This window comes from Pyxicephalus adspersus, chromosome 11 (genome assembly GCF_032062135.1).
Source record: "Pyxicephalus adspersus chromosome 11, UCB_Pads_2.0, whole genome shotgun sequence".
Taxonomy (NCBI): domain Eukaryota; kingdom Metazoa; phylum Chordata; class Amphibia; order Anura; family Pyxicephalidae; genus Pyxicephalus; species Pyxicephalus adspersus.
This window is the reverse complement of record NC_092868.1, coordinates 49,034,075-49,053,782: the sequence shown is the minus strand read 5'-3', so window position 1 is coordinate 49,053,782 and position 19,708 is coordinate 49,034,075. Positions and strand designations below refer to the sequence as shown.

At 40.5% G+C, this 19,708-nt stretch overlaps 1 protein-coding gene across 1 annotated transcript in view; it reads left to right on the top strand.

Annotated features, from left to right (window-relative positions):
- The window catches only part of NPHP4 (nephrocystin 4), a 150,579-nt gene that overhangs the window by 8,476 nt on the left and 122,395 nt on the right, over nt 1–19,708 (top strand). The window contains exon 2 of the mRNA XM_072425968.1: nt 7,386–7,550. Within this exon, the coding sequence (XP_072282069.1) occupies nt 7,386–7,550 (165 nt within the window). The remainder of the gene's footprint in view (nt 1–7,385; nt 7,551–19,708) is intronic.

Below are 19,708 nucleotides of genomic sequence, written 5' to 3'. Positions count from 1 at the left end.
TGACCGTGTTTTTGTGAAAGTAGAACTTAAGGTCCTCTTTAGGCCATTGTACTTTACCTCTTCACATTTACTGTTCATCAGTTTTGTGAACAAAAGAAACAACCAGCAGCTTCCAGATTTCAGTAATGCCAAGTTTCCTGGAATGGCTTTTGTACCGAGAACAGATTTCAGTCCCATTATTCAAGAAATGTACCTGGAAGCCCTTTAACTTTCCCCGGTACATAACATCGCTGTGATAACTGTGACATGACACTTTTGTTGCTGTTGAAATCTATTGCTGTTCACTTGTACATACAGATCCCGCACTACAATTATGCAGCGAGAGAAGGAAGGGAGCCAGCACTGCAAGATTATGCAACAGCTCTTCTCCGCTATGCAGAGACACAGAAACTGCAATGCAAACAGCTGATGGAAGAGAAATAAATATTTATGTTTTTATCCGAAAACAGAATGCCTGGAATTACATTGTGACTAAAACTGCCTACATGAGGGGGCAAATGGTCACATGATTAATTATTAATGATTTCTCCATTTTTTCTTTCTCTGTTCGTCTGGAGGAAAATAAGTTTAAGCTCCTGATAAGGAAGGGATTCTTCACTGTAAGGTCGGTGAAAATGTGGAATCGGCGCCCTCAGTAAGTAGTTTCAGCAAGTTCTATAGATTGCTTTAAGAAAAAGTTAGATGATTTCTAGAAGCACAGAATATAACTGGAGATTAGGGATTTCATGTAAAGATAACAGTGACTGTTGATCCTGGGAACATCCATCTGAATCTTCAGAGTCCTGTGTGACTCAAAGGGAAAGAAACTTTCTCCTTAAGTGACATCATATTGCCAGAACCCACCCACTCCCCCATTGTAGGTCTGAGCCCGCGATGGAAGAGGGGGCAGGTTGTGTCCAGAGACACAACCCACCCACTGCTCTGTGCATGCGATGCATACGGGAGACATGGTCTGCGGCTCTAACCGGTGCGCCCCCTGGCCCTTCTCCTGACTCAATGGGGAACGCCATGGACCACTGCTGTTCTCTGTGCTCTCGCAACCCACCTGTCAGACGGCTGCCAGCAGGTGGTGCTCATAACACCTTTCCATGTTAACCAGGATCTTTTCAATTCTGGCTGCTGTTTGCAGAGCTCAGTAGCTCAAGCTGAAATTTACACACACAAGTAAATGAGTCAGATCTGTGATCCCATTCTCTTTCCCCTATGTATATCTTTAAAAAAGGTTTTCTTAAGAGACAAGGTGTCTGAAAGTTAAAGCGGAACTATACTCATTGGTGGGTTGTGAGCTTCTGCAATAATCAAGTATGTACAGCAGATCAAGACACAGACTTGCCTGTGTGCAGGTACCCTGCAACAATAGCAGGTCCAGGATCTTGTCGCTGCCACGTTTTAGGAAGCTGCCATCTTTGATGTTGACCATATTGGGGACTTCCGGGTCAGCAGCAATCCTCTTTGGCACTTGGAGGTGTGCCACCAGGAGCCAGGGCTATTTTTGACAAAAAAACTTTGGTCTTTAAGTGAACCTGTTGCCTTGACCTGCGTGGAATGAACACTGGTCCACATTGGGGGCCCTGAGAGTTTCCCGCCACCCATTGGGTAGCCTTGTCTATGTGATATCAGAACGTTGTGATTTACACTTACTCATCTTTTTTTTTTAATGCACGGAGGCTTCATTAGGCTTTTGGCTGCTGCTGCAAAAATCATTATTGGCATCCATTAATTGCTGAATAAGTAAAGGGTACATCGATGTGCCGTCCCTGCACAATGCGGGAATGCCTTTTACAAATCCCGAGCTTATACAGCAGCTTGAAGGAAGTATAACAAGTCTGCAGCGGACAAATTAACAATCATGCTGTACGGCTCTAGTCAAAGATTTATAGTGATCCTTGGGGAACGTGGCTGGATTACAATAACTGAGAGCACTTCCTCTTGTAAGATCATTGCTTGGATAGCAATGATTTATTACATGTTTCTGTCTCTGAAATACCAACAAAATATTTTCATGTTACTGTGATGATGTTAAATAAAGAGTTAAACACTGAGCACAAAAAATGTATTTAATTCAGTAGCCACAATGATAAAAAATCTACTTTGTGTGCACTGGTTCAGCACTGGGCATTGCCTAAGAGCAGAGCTGTGGGAGGGGCCAGAGGGGCTGCCCACTACATACTGCCGTATAGAAAACTACAAGGGGGCGGATACAAGACCAGTCATTCTGCACAATAGAGAAAGGGCAGCAGAGACCGGTCTGCATTTCAGGCAACTTTTGAATGACCACAAAGTTCCAGGCTTGTGTCAGGCTGGATTACTGCACAGATCTTAAAAAAGGAAACTCGGGTGCATGCATTGGGTAGGACACAGCAGGAGGCCTTCTGCTCATTCTTCCCTCTCCCATCTCCATAGAAAGAACAGGAATGTCTTGTTTGTTCCTTTTGTCCCTGGGGGGTTTCCAGCGACCGTTCTTGCACATGTATATACTCTTACGGTCCCCTTTGGTATTAACAGTAGTAAAGGAAGAAGGTGAATGAACCAGGGAATACTTTTGAGTTGGAGGGGCCGGGGTATTTTACTGCAAGGTTCACTTGTAAGCTTCTCTATAGATTACAGTATGTGCTTCCCTAGTAATAAAAAACAATCTACATGGAGGAGAAACAATATTGTATTATGGTGAGAACATGGAGCATGTTGAGTTATCACTGTCACATTTACCCAAGCATGATTCCTGATCTGGATTTCACAATGATACCAGATATAGGTCTGCCCTCTAGTGGCCATCTGTAGACTGCAGCTGTAGGGAATCCTAGGCAGAGAGGAGTTGGTTTTGTCACCAGTGTGTTGTGTAAAGCCATTATGGCCGGTGTCTGTCAGCCCCAACACATGTTTTCTGTAATCCCGGGTCACTGAGGGGTTGTTATTCCAGCTTTGCAAAGCTTGAATTTCTGACAACAAGCCCCCCGAGATGAGATGTACAGATATATACCCTGACCTCTAAGATTGGGAATTTCAGCCATACACAATCGCTAAACCAGGCTGTCATAATTCATAACATTTTCATTTCCTGTTAGCCTTCTGTTGCTACAATAAGGATTTTGTCTTTATCAACTTAATGCAAAAATCATCATATATTTGTCATTGTTATCTGATTATCCTACAAAAAGATTGCCATTGAAGGTCTGCTTTTAAAGGGAATGTTCTTACCTTAAGTGTTGTAAATATTCTGGTCAATGTGTGTATCAATGGACTGTTATGTACAGTTTGTAGTTATATAAGCACATGCAGGCAGTCATATGTGCTCATTGCATCCAGCTTTGCAGCACTACACAAATGTTTTGCTTTACTGTTCCTTCTCGCAATGCAAATCTATGAGTCGGCTGACTTACTGAAAACAATGCATTGAAAGTTCATTTATCCCTTTGTATCTAATCATTGTTAAAGCTGATTTAAACTCACTATACTCACCTATTCACATTGATGGGCAATGCCATGTCCTTTTTTTTTTTTTTTTCCTGGTGACAATCTCCAGTCATCCTGATGGCTGGGCATGCACACTGGAATTTATTCATCCCCGGCATGCACAAGGGAAGTTGAGATTGCCAGGTATTCTCTTGCAACCAAAGTTGCACATGTACACTTAGTTTCCCATACTTACCCTGTAGGACTATTGTTCCTGCACTGTCGGGGGTGATGCTGGTGCCCGTTACTGCCCCACAGAATTGCTTATGGAAGAGACTGTGGTAGGCCAGACGTAGCAGGAGACCGGAGGAGCAGCAGGAATTAATAAGGTAAGTCGATCTGTCCATCCCCCACTTTCCCCAAACCTATAAGAGCATGTAACCCTTGCAGTGTAGAGGTAGCTCTATTGCATGAGAAGTATTTTACATTCCTGGAGCTGGCTTTCAATGACCACATTCTGCAAGAAAGCAAAATTTCACCCGTCTGCAGATTCATTGCATTGCGCAAAAAGTTTCTGGGAACAAATAGGTAACCCCTCTCCCTTCCACTTTGTATCAGGACTGGGCTTCAATCAGGTGATCTGCATACCAATGCTTATAGGAGGAGAAGGGAAAGTGGTCAGAAGGATGACCTAATATATCTGCAGCTTGTCTTTCATTGACCAATCAGCAGGCTGGGGATGGAGCAGACTCCTGAACTGTAAATGCTGCCATCCTTCTGACTGGGGCTTTATAATCCCAGGAATGTATGGATAGAAACAAATCTTTTGGCAGCTCTGATCTATGTATTTCATCTGTGTATTCAGCTGTTTGCCTGCACTTCAGCTTACAATCAATTATTTTTTTTGTCACAAGCTCTATCTATATCTGATCCAGAACGTACAATGTGCTATACAAAAACTTCATTTGTACAGCGAATAAAAGACCGGCAACAATTGAAAACATTTCCTGCATTCCGGCAGCCTCTAAGTAGGTCAACAATTTCATTACCAGAGAAAGCCGCCAATTCATTACATCGGTAAAATGAGGGAAAGACGATGGCGTTCCGATTTAAGCCTGTTGATTTATTACCCGGCATTGTGTTGGGTGATGTCAGCGACTCTGCAGCTGTCTGCCAGAATATTAGCCGGGCAACGAACGCCCTGGACTTTGCTGCTTCAGCTGTGTCCCCGGGTGTTTTTAGACTCGGGATGTTCTGCGTTGTCTCCTGTGTGGTGTTTACGCAGATAATACACCTGCATCCAGCGCCGCCCTCCCTGCCCTCCCTGCCCTCCCTGCCCTTCCTTTTACATTACCAGGGCAGTTATTTATGTTGTTGTTTATTACAAATTCCTCTCATCCCTAGATTATTATTATTATTATTATCTGTTATTTTTAAAGTGCCAACATTGCATGCAGCGCTGTATAATAAATGGGGGATGCATGTGAAAGATCGGTGTATATAACAAGTACAAGACACAGGGGAAAATTGAGAGAGAGAGAAATAAAAATAGTGTAAATGAGAGATGGTAAAAAAAAAAAATTAGGGACAGATTGCACAAAAATAGAGAGAGATCGTGAACAGGAAAAAAAAAAGATACAATGAGAGAAGATAAAAAAAGTGAAAGTAAAAGAAAAAAGGGAACATGGAGTAAATGTAAGAGAAAAAAAGTGAGCTGGTAAAAGAAAAGAGAAGAAAAAAAAAAGGAGAAGAAAGGAAAGGTGGGAAGGGAAGGGAAATGCTGGCGCTAAGTACCGGGTCCAACATTCCCCTTTTTGACTTCACTTCCCACCATTTCTTTAAAAGTTTGGTGAAGACCCTGAAAGTTGTACTGTCAGATATCAAATGTTTTCCATAGGGTGAAGGAATACTGCACCAAAAAAAACAAAAAATAGAAATGAAAAATGTGAGATAGCAAAAGAGAAAACAGAGGAAGAGTGTAAAAGGGAAAAAAGGCGAAACAAAGAATATAAAAGAGAGAAAGGGATGAAAGAGAAATGGAGGATGAGAGGATGAGAAAAGAGAGATAGTGAAGTAGAAAACAGGGGGAAAGATTGTACTGTGCAGTGTAATATGCAATATTCTGATAATAATAAAGAGTGGAAGTGGATTTATTATTATAAGATAAGGTTGGGGGGGGGGATCATAAGAAACTAAAAGAAAAAATAGAATCTGAAAGAGAACAAAGTAGAAGTAGTAGAGGAGGAAAAACAAGAGATAGTGGGCCTGATTTAATAAAGCTGGATGATCCAGCAAACCTGGAATGGATCTGGTCCAGGACTAGCAAATGACTTTGAAGAAAGCCATTCCAGCTTCACCCAGATTCACTGATGAGCCTATATCCTCTCCAGCCTTGGAATGCTTTAATAAATCAGGGTCAATGAGTGAGAAAACAAAGAGAGAAATAGTGTTAAAGAGAAGAAGATAGTAAAATACCTGAAGAAAAATGAGAAAAAGTTAGTGGGGGAAAAGGGATAGTGAGCAAGACAACAAAAAGAAAGGAAAAAAGTGAAAAAAAAAAGCTGAAGTGAAACTGAAGGTAAAATAGAAAGGTGAAAAGAAAGGAGTGAAAGAGAAAAAACAGACAGAAAGAAAAAAAGAGGATATGAAAAAGATAAATGAGGCGTAGTAGAGGAGAAAAAAAGAGAATGAGTGTAATGAGTATGAGAGAAAAAAAAATCAACAACAGGAAAACAAAAAGAGAGATATTGTAAAAGAGAAAGAGGGAAAGCATGAAAGAGAAAAGAGTAAGAGAGTGTAAAAAGATTAAAAGAGATTGGAAGAAAAAAAGAAAAAAATATTAAAGAAAATACAGAGAAAGGGTAAAGGAGAAAAATAAGAGTGAGTGACATAGAAACAGAGATATTGAAGGAGAAAAAATGAATGAAAGAAGAAAATAGAAAGAATTGATATACACCACTATTTACCTCTGAATTTTTTAAGCTGGGTAGGATGAAGCTGTAGGTGGGTGGTGGCCTATGGTGGTGCGCCCGGCTAAAAGGGACTGGGGAGAACCCTGTACACTATGCAATGCTATTTTTAATAGATATCACAATTGAATAAAATGCATCCTTGTGACTGACTACAAGTGTTTAATGTACCACCCAATTCATCTGATTGGGATTGATTGTACCATGATAACTAACTGAAATATTTACATTAACTTAAACATCTGTTTCGATGATGACTATGTATGGCTAGCTAAGAAGAGAGAGATAGAGGAAGATTAGGATTGTATTGAGGTACTTCAGCCTTTACTTTTTTTTAATTTAAACACATCAAGATTTATTTTTACATATATAAAAAAATACATAAATATATATGGACTCCTAGTGAAAGAAAAATCAAACATCAAGCAATTAAAACATTTGAATCAGAGTATTTTAGACCAGCGGTCCCCAGTCTGTGGTCCGCGAGAAAATTGTGGTGGTCCATAGCTCTGGTCGGTGCACCCCTGAGCAGGGTCAGGAGAAGGACCCTGCTTGGGAGAAAAGGGGAACACCGCCCAGAGCTGCAGACCGTCCCCCGAACAGATCGCAGGCCCAGGGAGGGGGAGGTGGTCTCTGAACACAACCCACCCACTCTCTCATCGTAGGCTCAGACCTGCAATGGGAGAGTGGGCAGGTTCTGGTATCATGACGTCACTCCGGGGGGAAGTGTCTTCCCCTTTGACTGACACACTGCTCCCCCGCGGTCCGCGGTCTGGAGTGCGTAAATTTAGTGGTCCGTGACGTCTGAAAGGTTGGGGACCACTGATTTAGACCAATCTATCATTGTATGGCACTTAAAGAACTTTGTGCTTTGTTCTGCTAATTCATTACTTAAAGTCAATATCTTTAAAATGTAATAAATTCCTAGCAACAATGTGCTTGTTGAACATCCCATTCTAGAACCATGGACTTGCTGGTTTTATATAAATATATAGAGATTTTATATGTTTTTTTTCTTCACAGGGTACTACAGAGGGAAATGCTGACGTTCAATACCAGGTCCGACTTTCTCTGTTTGACTTCCCTTATCACCATTTCTTTGGAAGGACCTGGAAAAGTTTGGTGAAGCCCCTCAAAGTTCTAACAACAGACACCAAAAGTCAGTCAACAAAAGTGTTCTTCAATGAGGTGAGAGAATACTGTGCCAAAAACTTTGTGCAAATCAATAGTTAACAAAATTTTAAATGGCAGGAGCTAGTGCATTGTAGACAATCCAAACACATAGCAAATGTCAATGATGGATCCTAAAGAATAGGGCTCATGAAGGTCAGAGTTGAGAACAATCCCACATTTTTTGTTGCTTGTAAAACCTAGGACAAGATATAAATACCGTTTGTTATAACCATGAATCTGTGGCCAGGTTAAAGACCATTACATATTTGTAGAACATTAACAAGCCGTAAACTAGACCTCTGTAGCTGAAGGTATTGTAGAGCAATTCATCTGCAAAGTTGGAGAAGCAGCAGTCAATCCTACCAGTGACTCAGCAGCTCAGGTGACTTAGCCACCCCCACCCTTTCAGTAGTAACTCCTTAGATTGCTTCCTCTTTCCAGATGATACTCGGCAGCTCAGCTCAACCTTCTTTCATTTCCCAGCAGTGATTTACCTTCTCAGCTACCATTCACATTTCCATCTGTTTAGCCTACCCTGCTCCACCCTCCAGCAGTAGCTTAGCAGCCTTCTAGCCTTCATATATGTAATGTAAAAACAAAGCAAGAGTTCTTGAGCTTTGACTATCATGGACTAATTTACTAGTAAACCTTGAAGATACAATATTCCAGGGCTGCAGATTGATTGCTTGTTTACAATATGCATTGTGTGTTCACTCTACTTTAAAAAACACAATGCCCCTGATTCATCAATAAAATCCGCGCTCGCTGGAAGCGCGAAAGTACGCGCGGCCATCGATCGCGGTTTACCGAGCTTTTTCAGTTGCTGAATAGCGCTATGGCGTACGATTTCGGATCGCGAATACGAATGCGCGACCGATAATCCGATTCTGCTTGATGAATCAGGGGCAATATATACTCAAATATAAACCAATATGGAAAAATCAAGGTACTTATTTTTTACCTGAGAATGTAGGTTGTTTATTACTCCAGTGTAAACCTAGGGCTCAAAATAAAGTTTTCACTGACAGTTTATCTTTTTTACCCTCTTTACAGTTTAAAATATTTTACACTTCTAGAGTTGGTTATGATGGGCAATTTATTGGTGTTTTGGCTGTGTATGGCTGTTGGTCACCAGTAGATGGTGCTGTGTCTTTATGTAAAGGGTGTAACAAACTAATGTCTCTGAGTTTGTCACACACATTTAACATGAGGATACAGTGCCATTTACTGATGTGATCTGTGTTTATTAGCAATTTTTTGACAAAAAATCTGGTTTATCCCAAGCATATACAGTGAATGTTTTGCATAGACGCAGGCACTACAACTTGGCTGCTATTACTTTTATTAACCAAAAAAATTCTCCCCCTCCAGGATTCAGGCTTCTCTTTCCTGACCCTTGTCTAGTAAGAACATCTTTGCCCACTAGAGCACTCTTATTTAACAGAGGGATGGCAAGTGAGCATGGCTTAGTCCACATGGGTGCAAATAGCCCATGTAGCCAAGGACAGTGTGGTGTTTGCAAATAATCAGGGCAGTTATTTAAAAAAATACATTTTCTGCATCCATTCAACTCCAGAGACGGTGCACTATTAATTCTCTTCCAAGGTAAAGTATACTGTGCTCTCCTACCTTTTGGCTATCAAAACTGTGTACTCTTGGAGCAGAGTACATGTCCCACCACATGAGGGACATAAGGATATAAGGATATAATTGTGGTAGGACATGATGGTGCCTTTCCATAAAAAAGATTAGAACAATTGATATGGCTTCTCTGTTGCAAGGTTGTAAAGGATAAACTTAGGTTAATGACAGAAGGAGGGATAATGCAGGTTCAGGTTTGTGCTGATTTTAAGGAGTTATCCATTTATCACTGTGAGCACTAGAGGGCAGTCCTGCTCCACAAATCACAGTTAGGCTTTTATTTGTGAATTAATAGTTTATCTTCAGCACTTCAGAGTCACCTAGACATTTCATCTATATATATGTGTGTGTGTGTGTGTGTGTGTATGTATGTATATATGTATATATAATGTGTGTGTGTTTCTGAGGAACCCTAGGATCCCTCCAGAGGTTGGAAGGGGTTCCTTGATCAATGAGAAATTTGTGCTTTTGCAGTCAGTTTAAGTGACACCAATGATCTTTTTGGCTATCTGTAAGGGTGACATTCTTTCCACTGGCCAGCAATGTAAGAGGCATTCTTCTTACTGACCTCTATGTTAATGTACTGTGAGCTGTAGATATAGTAATTATAGCCCGGGTTTCCCTGTAGACCTGAAAGTTATTTCAAGGGTTCCTTAAATCAAATAGGTTGAAAAAGTCAGAGACATAACAGGAGTGCCAAGAAAGAAACCTTTAATATGCACTTACAACTACCTGCTGCAGCACAGTTTTTTTTTAATTGGAAACTATAGTTCTACTTGAAACATAACATCTCCACCTAGTGGCAGAACTGGTAATTACAATATAATGTATGGGAATGGTTGTTGTACATATATATGCATAAACAGCATGCTATCGTGAACGAATATCATTTTGTAGACTATCTATGAAGCGTGCAGCTTTTATTTCTCTATGGAAATGTTTGTGAACTGACCAGTTTTGCATCCCCTCAGTGTGCAGTAAAACTGAACTGAGTAATGTTATTGTCACCTGCAGCCCATAGTTGCCAGGTGCGGGTGTAGGTGTAAGATTAGGCCTAATTATAACTGCTGATTGCATCCTGAATGATGGCGAAGTTTCACCTATACTCTCCATCCCCTGACAAAAACTAGATGCTGATCATACATTTCACTCCTACATTGTAATGATTGCTGTGGTTTATCTTCTGGTAACTGCATTTGTTGATGGCTAGAATGGATCAGTGTAAGTCCAGCACTCCTTGTGCATGGTTCAGATCACACAACCAGTGCAATCCAAAAGGGATGAGGACAGAACAGAATGAAGGATGATGGAAGGTAGGTCGGTATATGTAAACACAGTCGTGTAAGCTCTACAGTCATTTCAAAATCTTTGAAATTGACAAATCAATCTGTAGCTTTTTTATAATACTGTGTTTCCCCGATGATAAGGCAGGGCCATCAAATAAGACGGCCCCCCCTTTTTAGGGAAAAATGAAAAATAAACCCCCCCCGCCCACCGATTACTTACCAGAATCGGGTGGTACGGTGGGTGACTCCGTGTGTGGTTCCTCCGTGTGTGCCGCGCCTCTTCATGAAGAGGAAGTGACAGGACTGCAGTGCGCGCACGTGACTCCGCCCAAGCAAACACAGGCAGCTTCCCTCATCCCTCCCTAACGGAGACTGCAGGAGTTTGTTCAGGAGTTCAGACAGGTTTTTTTTTGCTGTGAGCAATACCACTCTATATACGGTAAGCTTTAGAATGGGACATTAAATGGTACAGTATATTATTGATTACAGTAGAAGGGGACAATGAATGGATCAGATTAATCAGAAGGGGACAATGATTGGCACAGATTGATCAGAAGTGGACATGAATGGCACATGATTGATCAGAAGGGGACAGGAATGGCACATGATTGATCAGAAGGGGACAATGATTGGCACAGATTGATCAGAAGTGGACATGAATGGCACATGATTGATCAGAAGGGGACAGGAATGGCACATGATTGATCAGAAGGGGACAATGATTGGCACAGATTGATCAGAAGTGGACATGAATGGCACATGAACAATAACTGTGTACTGTAGTCTTCTTCATGGGTAAATAAGGCATCCCCCTGAAAATAAGCCCTAGAGCATATTTTGGCCTTCCAAAAAAAATAAGACAGTGTCTTATCATCGGGGAAACAGGGTATAATACCTGGTAAGCTTGCAATTATTTGTTATTCAGGTACTTATTCAACTTCAGTAGAGTGACAACACTCTGTCCCAATTGTATACCTGTGTTGTCACCTATGTTTGAAAAGGACATGAATAGAGGGAAGAGCAGGGAGGCTACTTGGCTTCTGAACCAGCTTCTTCTCAGTAAATGGACAAAATGCATATAACTGATATGTGAAATATTCCCCCTGTATGGCTCTTAAAGTAGAACCTGAAGTTCTATTTTGAGGAATCGACGATCAGCCAGGTCATTATTGCAGGAAGAGACAATGTTCATTATTCAGTAACCCTTTCTACCTGTCTGATTGCTCTGGGTAACTGCTAAAAAAAGTTGAGCTGTCTATGCGCAGATTCAGCTTTGATTGCCACAATTTTTGGCAATCATGGCTTCCCCTGTACATGCCGGCAAAAAAAGAACTCCTGTGTTACGTCGTCCCAGCCTGTCTGGGATGTCTTGGCCAGTCATCCATTGATAAGGTCGATGTGCCATAACTCAGCAAAGGTGGAGTCATATCGAGGATATCTTAAATTTTAGTCATCCTGGAAAGAATGAAGACTGATCAGCAGAATCATTCCACAGGTAAAATATCTAAAACATCCTGAAGATGGGATTTAATATTTTATAAGTTTTCAAGTTGTCCGCAGTGTTGCAGTTAATAAACTTTCCCCAGGGTCAGGGTCCCCCAGGGCCAGTCTGTGACAGGCAAGGGACGTCAGTTTTATTGTGTTTTAAATCCAACAATCTTCTGCTATAGCGATACCTTTACTAGGTCAATACCATGACTTACTATAGAGATATAATATAAATATTTAGAAAAAAATAAATAAAGGAAATTTTACCCAGGCGGGATATGGTGTGATTATTCTGTACTATTTATTCACTTGTCTTACAAGCCTATTTCACATTGGGTTCTTGGAATATCCTTCAGGACTCTGTGGGCTCTATATAGATGTCACCGTGTGAATAAATGGTTTCATTTCAAGTGATCTCTGGGCAAGTAATATGATGTAGGAAATGTGCAGGAAATGTTCCCAAGAGGGAATGTGAGCATGTGAAGAATGGGAGACGCCATTACATTCAAGCAATACACAACTGTCAATTCCTTTAAAATGCTTTAGGCTAGATTAGATTCAGAGTAGGGAAAGGGTAGAGATAAAGTTTAATCTTTCATGAGCATAATGATTACATTTTTAAATAAAAACTTTTAGTTTTTTACATACTATATTTTAGACCCATTATGTCGTTATGGGGGGGTCTCTGTGCTTCTATGTGAAATTTAGTAAGATCATAGATGGTGGGAGGGCTTGCAGGGCGCTGTCTTAGTGCTCAGTAAGCAGTGGGGTGGCCCTTTGGAGGCGTTATGAAAATATTACATTGCTTTGACGGATGCATACAATTTGTCACAGTTTCCAAATTTATTCTTCTAGATTAGATATCATTCCTGGCATTGGGTCTCTAAAATATGTGTAGCTTAGATATCATTCCAGCAGCTGGACATCACTTGGTCACTGAATAAATGTGTGTGCCATTCACATGCATCATTTCACAAGATGGGCATCACACTACCACTTTATTGATGTGTTGGATTTTACACTGTCACGCTGTTATTCAAAGAGTTTGGATGATATTCTAGAAGACATCACACTATCCATGAATGAATGCGTGGGTCAGGTTTAGGTATCATTCCAAAATCTAAACACAACACTGTCACCTAAACAAGGAATTGGTCTGTTATACGGTAGATATCATTCTAGAACGTGGACATCAAACTGTCACATATTGAATGTATAGGCCCAGTTCAAACATTGAAGACTGTCAAAGAATGAATGTGTGCGACATTCCAGGCGTTGGACATGACACTACATTACATGTCATGTATAGGGATCCAATTTAGGTGTCATTCTAGAAGTTGGACATCGCACTATCACTGAATTAATGTATAGCTCCAGTTTAGATATTGTTCTAAATGTTGGACATCACAATGCCAATGATTGAATATATGGGTCCAGGCTAGATATAATTTTAGAAGGTGTACATCACACTGTTACATATTGGAAGGATGATTACAGTTCAGATATCAAACAGTCAATAAATACATTTGTGGGTCTGGTCTAGGTCTCGTTCCAGAAGTTGGACAGCACATCATCACCTAATAAAGATTTGGGTCTGTTTTGGATATCATTCTACAAGTTGGGCATTACACTGTCACTGAGATGATGTATGAGTCCAGCTTGGATTTAATTCTAAAAGCTGGACATCATGCATGAATATGTGGGTCCATTTTAGATGGGTGGGTCTATTTTAGATATAATTTGAAAACTTGGACATCACACTGTCCTCTATTGAAAGTATGGGTCCAATTTGGACATCATTTTAGAAAACATCATGCCATCAATGACTGAATGTGTGGGTCAAGTCTAGATATCATCCCAAAAGTTGGATGCCACACTGTCACGTAATAGACGTTTGGGTCTATTTTAGATATCCTTCTAGAAAGTGGACATCACACTGTGACTGAATTAGTGACAAAGGTCCAGTTTAAATATTGTTCTAAAAGTTGGAAAACACACTGCCCATGTATGAATGTGTGGGTCCAGGCAATAAATCCTTCCAGAAGGTAAAGATCACAATGGCACTGTATTGATAAATGGGCCTATTATTCTAGAAGTTGGCCATCACACTGTCCACGAATAATTGTGTGGGCCCAGTCTAGGTCCAGTCTCTTGTTCCAAAATTTGAACACCACTCTGTCACCTAATAAATATTTGGGTCTGTTTTAGGTATCATTCTAGAATTAGGACCTCACACAGTCACTGAACTAATGCATGGGTCCAGCTTAGAAATAATTCTAAAAGCTGGGCATCTTAAATGTGTGGGGCCAAACTAGATATCATTCCAAAAAATGCCCATGGTGCTGTAACTGAATGAATGGATTGGCTCATTTTAGATATCGTTTTAGAAGTTGGACATCACACTGTCATTCATTGAAATGATGGGTTCAGTTTGGACATCATCCTAGAAGACATCACGCCATCAATGACTAAATGTATGTATTCTAGATATCAATGAATATCACACTGGCAACTGATGTAAGGGCCTATTTTAAGTATTATTCGAGAAATTGGACATCACACTGTCACGTAATGGCCATGTGGCTCCAGTTTAGACATCATTTCATAATTTGGATATCGCAATCTAAATGAACATGTTTGGTTTGGATATCAGATTACTACAAAGCTGTTAGTCTGCATTGTGTAACATTAAACCCAACCCTTCTACATTCTAAAAGTTGTGAAAGTTTTCAAAGTTGAACAAATCCTTTAACAATGCTTGCTGACAACTACAATCATTTAAATTTCCATTCCAGCTCAATCTTGTTCTTTAATGCAGCCTTGGCTAAAATTCAATTAGATCATATTAATTTTATGATCTGCTCAGAACAGGTTTTTTATCCATAAAAGCACAGAAATCTCTGGTGTATTGTTCAGTGTATGCTTTACAAGATTAGGCACATTAATGTCAAATTTTCACAAATGTAAGGAAAGATGTAATAATAATACTTTTCTAAGAAGGTACAAAAATCCATTACAGTGGACCTGTCTGTAAGATAAGTTTTTTAACTAAAGAACTTAATTGATAAGTAATGGATATGTGTTGTGTAAATTGGCTGAAATAGCTTTTCTCTACTTTTTTAACATGGAGGAACCCTTGAAAAAATGTCTTATGTCTTAGGGAACCCCTTTTATAATTTGTTTATCCACAGCTCATTGTATATTAGTGTGTGGTCTATAGGAAGAATGTCCTTCCTACTACCCTTACAGCCAAAAAGATCATTGGAGTCAGTGGCAACTGACCTGAAAGGTCCAAATTTTTTATGGCTCAAGCAACCTCTGGAGGAACCTTAGGTTTCCACAGAGCCCTGGTTAAGAAACACTGGACCAGATGGTTAGAAGAATGACTACAGTTTTTTCAAACTCCCTGCATGTCTTGGTAGGTGTGCTGTTTTTCATTAAATCTTCAGATGCCTAAAGCTGCTACCTCAAGCTGCTACCTCATGTTATCAACCACACCGGGCAGAAGAGCAACTGCAAGTTTTTTCCCCATTGCAGGGGTTGATGTTTACCCTAAACCCATTTTGAATGGCTGGATGGTTCCACTCAAATTGTTTAGTAGAAGTTATTTTTATTCCTATTGGCCCAATTTACCATACTTTGTTGGGTTATATTTTCTCATTGCCCCCCAAGCCCTACTCCCTTGAAGGGCATTGTTGTCATCCACTGGGCTGATAATAACCAGCCAAAAACTGCTGTATGGGGTTGGAAATAGATGGCTTTTTAATAGCAGACTGTATCTAAGCTATATACCCGGGATTCTGAATGTACAAGTAGCCAGTGGCTTTGCCTTGGCCCATTTGGTTCACCTAATTTTTGGGATGTATGGTGGGACGTGGCTGCCCAGTGTTCTAAGAAGCAGGGGCTTTGGTAGACTCCGGCCATTGGGACACTGGCTAGGGCTACAGTCCCGTGTTTCGCCTACTACTTTCCATAGTGAGTATGAATTCTGCTTGATTGTAAGGCAACATAAAGCAGTTGCAAAGAGGGAAATGGTGTTTTGCTTATAGACACCCCAGTGTGCTCTTCAACCTCAAGTGTTATGCATTAGAAGCTTCTTATGCTAAACAGCAGGAGGGCCACATGTACTTAAAGGTGAGATATACTCAAGGGGCACAGGAAAAAAATTAAAAATGGGGGGAGAGCAATAAGAGGGAAACCCAGTAAAGAGTAGTGAGAACCAAAATAATCACTAGGTCTGCCCAAGTTCCTTTGGTAAACTTTATCAGCACCTATGCCAAGAAAGCTCTACTGTACTTATCACTGGTTAAGTGGAGGGTTCTTGGTTCCTTGGTTCCTTTTGCTCATTTTGCCATAATTTTCCAGGTCATAATTTGTTATTTTTCCCCAATCCCTATTCTGTAGAAACTCAAAACTTGTTTGGTTTGCATGGCTTTGCCACCAGTGTCCCTTTCTTATTGGGGTATGTGATGGAAGAAGACGTAAGTATGTTTTGGTTCCTTTTGGCCCACCTCATCATCACCTCTCGGGATTTTTGCACAAAAGTAAAAAAAATAGAGAAAAAGTTCTAAAGTACATATATAATTTGGAATGATGGTGTGTAACTAGTAATAATAATCATTAGCAGGGCACCTTGAGATGGAACCCCCTCCTTTCCTCCAGGGAGATAGGTTATGATACAATTCTTCATACCTGCTGCTCTAGTTTCAGCTCTTCCTATGCTTTTATATCCTGTAATTTACTTTTGCTTACCGACAGTTCTCAGGACACCTGTGTAGCAATTTTAATCCTCTCTGCGGAGAGCGAATGTGCCCAGATGATAAAGAAGGATTCCCGTATGGTTTCTTTTATTGGATACACAAAACAATGCCTACTAAATAGCCAATAATTTTCTATTGCTCCTTTTTTATTGCGGCCGCTGTCATTATTATCTGTAATGAGCTTCAAGTAGCATCTGTAGATCAAATGTCACGCTGCGATGTGACAAAAAAGTCAAAAACTCCTCGTGGACTTTCATGGTAAGTTTTAGAATTGTGGTTTGTTAGCGACATAGAGGAAAAACATGTCAATGACTTTTCAGTTCCAAAACTTTTGCTGTCCTTGTTTGTTTTTCCTCTGAATGTTACTAATTCCAGGAGCTCGAGAGGAAATATTTGTACCGTGATGTTATTATCGCGGATAATAATATCTGGTATTCTAGTATCAGAATTGTTTGTCCTGCTGTGCAGGGACATCATAGCTGAGAGGATACAATTTAATCCCATTACAAATGCATAATGGTTAGCTGTTATATAGATAGTAAATCCTTGCAAAAATGTCCTCATTTGAAATATGAAGTTAAAAACAAGCAATATAATGTTAGGGTGGTGCGTTCATTTAATATTGTGTCTGTGAAAGTTCTCATTTATTTAGGCCATGGTATATCTAGTGGTGGTTAGTCACATTCAGATTTGTTTTTGTAATGTTAAAGTTTTGTAATTTGTCCAAGTCACCTTTTTAGTTCTAATAAATTATTTTCCTACATTGTCTAGCTGAATGTGACTTTGCATATACGTTATAGTTTTTGTGTTTTCATAAAGTACCCAGTCTGGTCTCAGAGTAGTACTATGGTAATGGGACTACATGTCGTTATGTGAGTACTGTTGTATCCTGGTAAGTTGTTGTACTGACCCCAAGACCCTTTGGAAAATGTTTGTAGGTTTGTTTGACAGAGGAGGTAATTTGAAACCTGAGTTTTGCTTTAAAGTTGAACTACACCCAATGTATAATCATTAGTTCCGCCATTGGCGCCACCATTTCATTCCGCTCTTCAGCCATCTTGATTGGCTGGACCTGGATGACATAACCACCGCATAGGCACGTGGGAGTTTAATCAGTCCTGGGACCCACAGGGGAAGCATCGCAGTGGATTTTGACAGATGGGATGTTGATCAGGCAGGTAAGAATGCTTATTGTAGAAGGGCTGATTTTTTTGGATGGAATTTCCACTTTAAAGATTTTTAGAGTATTTCTCATCAAACTGTGTTTCATACAGACTGTTACTCCCCCAGATCAATAATTGCTAAGATTTTATCTGCTAAGAGAGTGATTTGTTTTCAACAAATCAGACTCTACTGTTAAGCTACGTACACACTTCCAATGGTTCTTGCCCGATAATCAGCTGAGGGACGATTTTGGAAGCGAATCTAAAGTGTGTACAGTGCGCGCCGTTCATTGTCCGAATGACCGTCCTGGCGATCCAAGGACGATGAATGACAAACGATCGTAATGCAAGTGAGGGGGCAGAGCGCACAGCAGGGTGATGCTCTGTTGCTCTCCCCCTCCCCTCTGCATAAAGCAGAAAGGTGCTGTGTGTACAGCGTCGTTCATGCATCGTGGAGTACTTAGTCGATAGAAAGGATCGTGAAAGATCCTTTCCATCGACCATATTTGCAAGTGTGTATGCAGCTTTAGACTTGAAAGAGCAGCAGTAGGACACAATGAATGTTCAGAACTTTTCAGTAGGAAGTAGAGCTTGAGTATGTAATGAACAAATAAATCTATCCCTTCTTTATATAAATAAAGCTAGCAGAATGTAAAGCAGTACAAGTAGTCCCCAGGTTAAGGACATCCAGCATACGGACGACTCCTAGACACGAATGGGGCTTCCCTTTGAGGTTTGATGGGGAGAAGGGGATGGTTTGCATGACTTGGAGAAGAAATCTTTTGCTAAACACAGCTGAGGTTGTGGTTGATCTTAGAGGGTGAGCTCTTTCTGCAGCCTCTTGTAACTCTTTAATGACTCTGTAGTTGTTTCTTTTTGCATATCAAAGAACAGCTTGCTCAAGAAGTTAATGAATGTCTAGGCTCCATAAAGTTTTTTTTGCTTTGTTTGTGATTAGCTCACAGTAAGGATTTTATACACTAACTGACACCACACTGCTCAATAATATGTTGAGGCAAACATCTGTCCTAATTGCATTAATGAAAAACATGTACCAGTTCAAACTTACATACAAATTCAACTTAAGGACAAACCTACAGTCCCTATCCCATATGTAACCCGGGGACTACCTGCATTGTCTGGGTGATCCAGCAAACCTGGAATGGTTTCTTAAAAATCTTTTGCTATTACAGGTAGTCTCCAGGTTAAGAACATCCGACATACGGACGGCTCCTAGATACAAACGGAGCTTCCCTGCTTGCTCATGTGCTGGGCGGAGGCTTGGAGGGGGAAGGGGGCAGTTTGCATTACTTGCAGAATAAATCTTTTTTTAATTACAGCTGAGACTGAGCTCTTCTGCAAGCTCTTGTAACTCTTTAACGATCAAGCCACATATCAAAACCACAGCTTGCTCCAGGAGTTAATGATCTGTAAAAATGTCTTGGATTCATAATTTTTTTTTTGGCTTTGTGATTAGCAACCTCACTGCCTAATACCGTGTTTCCCCGATTTTAGGACATCCCCATTAAGTAAGCCACCCCCGATTTTTAAAAAAATAATTAAAATAAGACACTCACCCGTTTATAAGACAGCTCCGGGTATCTGATCCTGCATGTGTGTCCTTTATGCTGGCTGCAGCGTGTGTGTCTCTGATGCTGGCTGCAGGGCGTGTCTATTCCTGACCCAAACTGAAAGTAAAAAGCCTGCACACGATTCTGAACAAGGAAGCAAGCTGCTGATCCCTGCACTAACGGATATCCCTGCACTTAATTACGGGTAAGTGATCAGAAGGGGACAATGGAGTCAATGGAATAGAGTGATCAGAAGGGGACAAT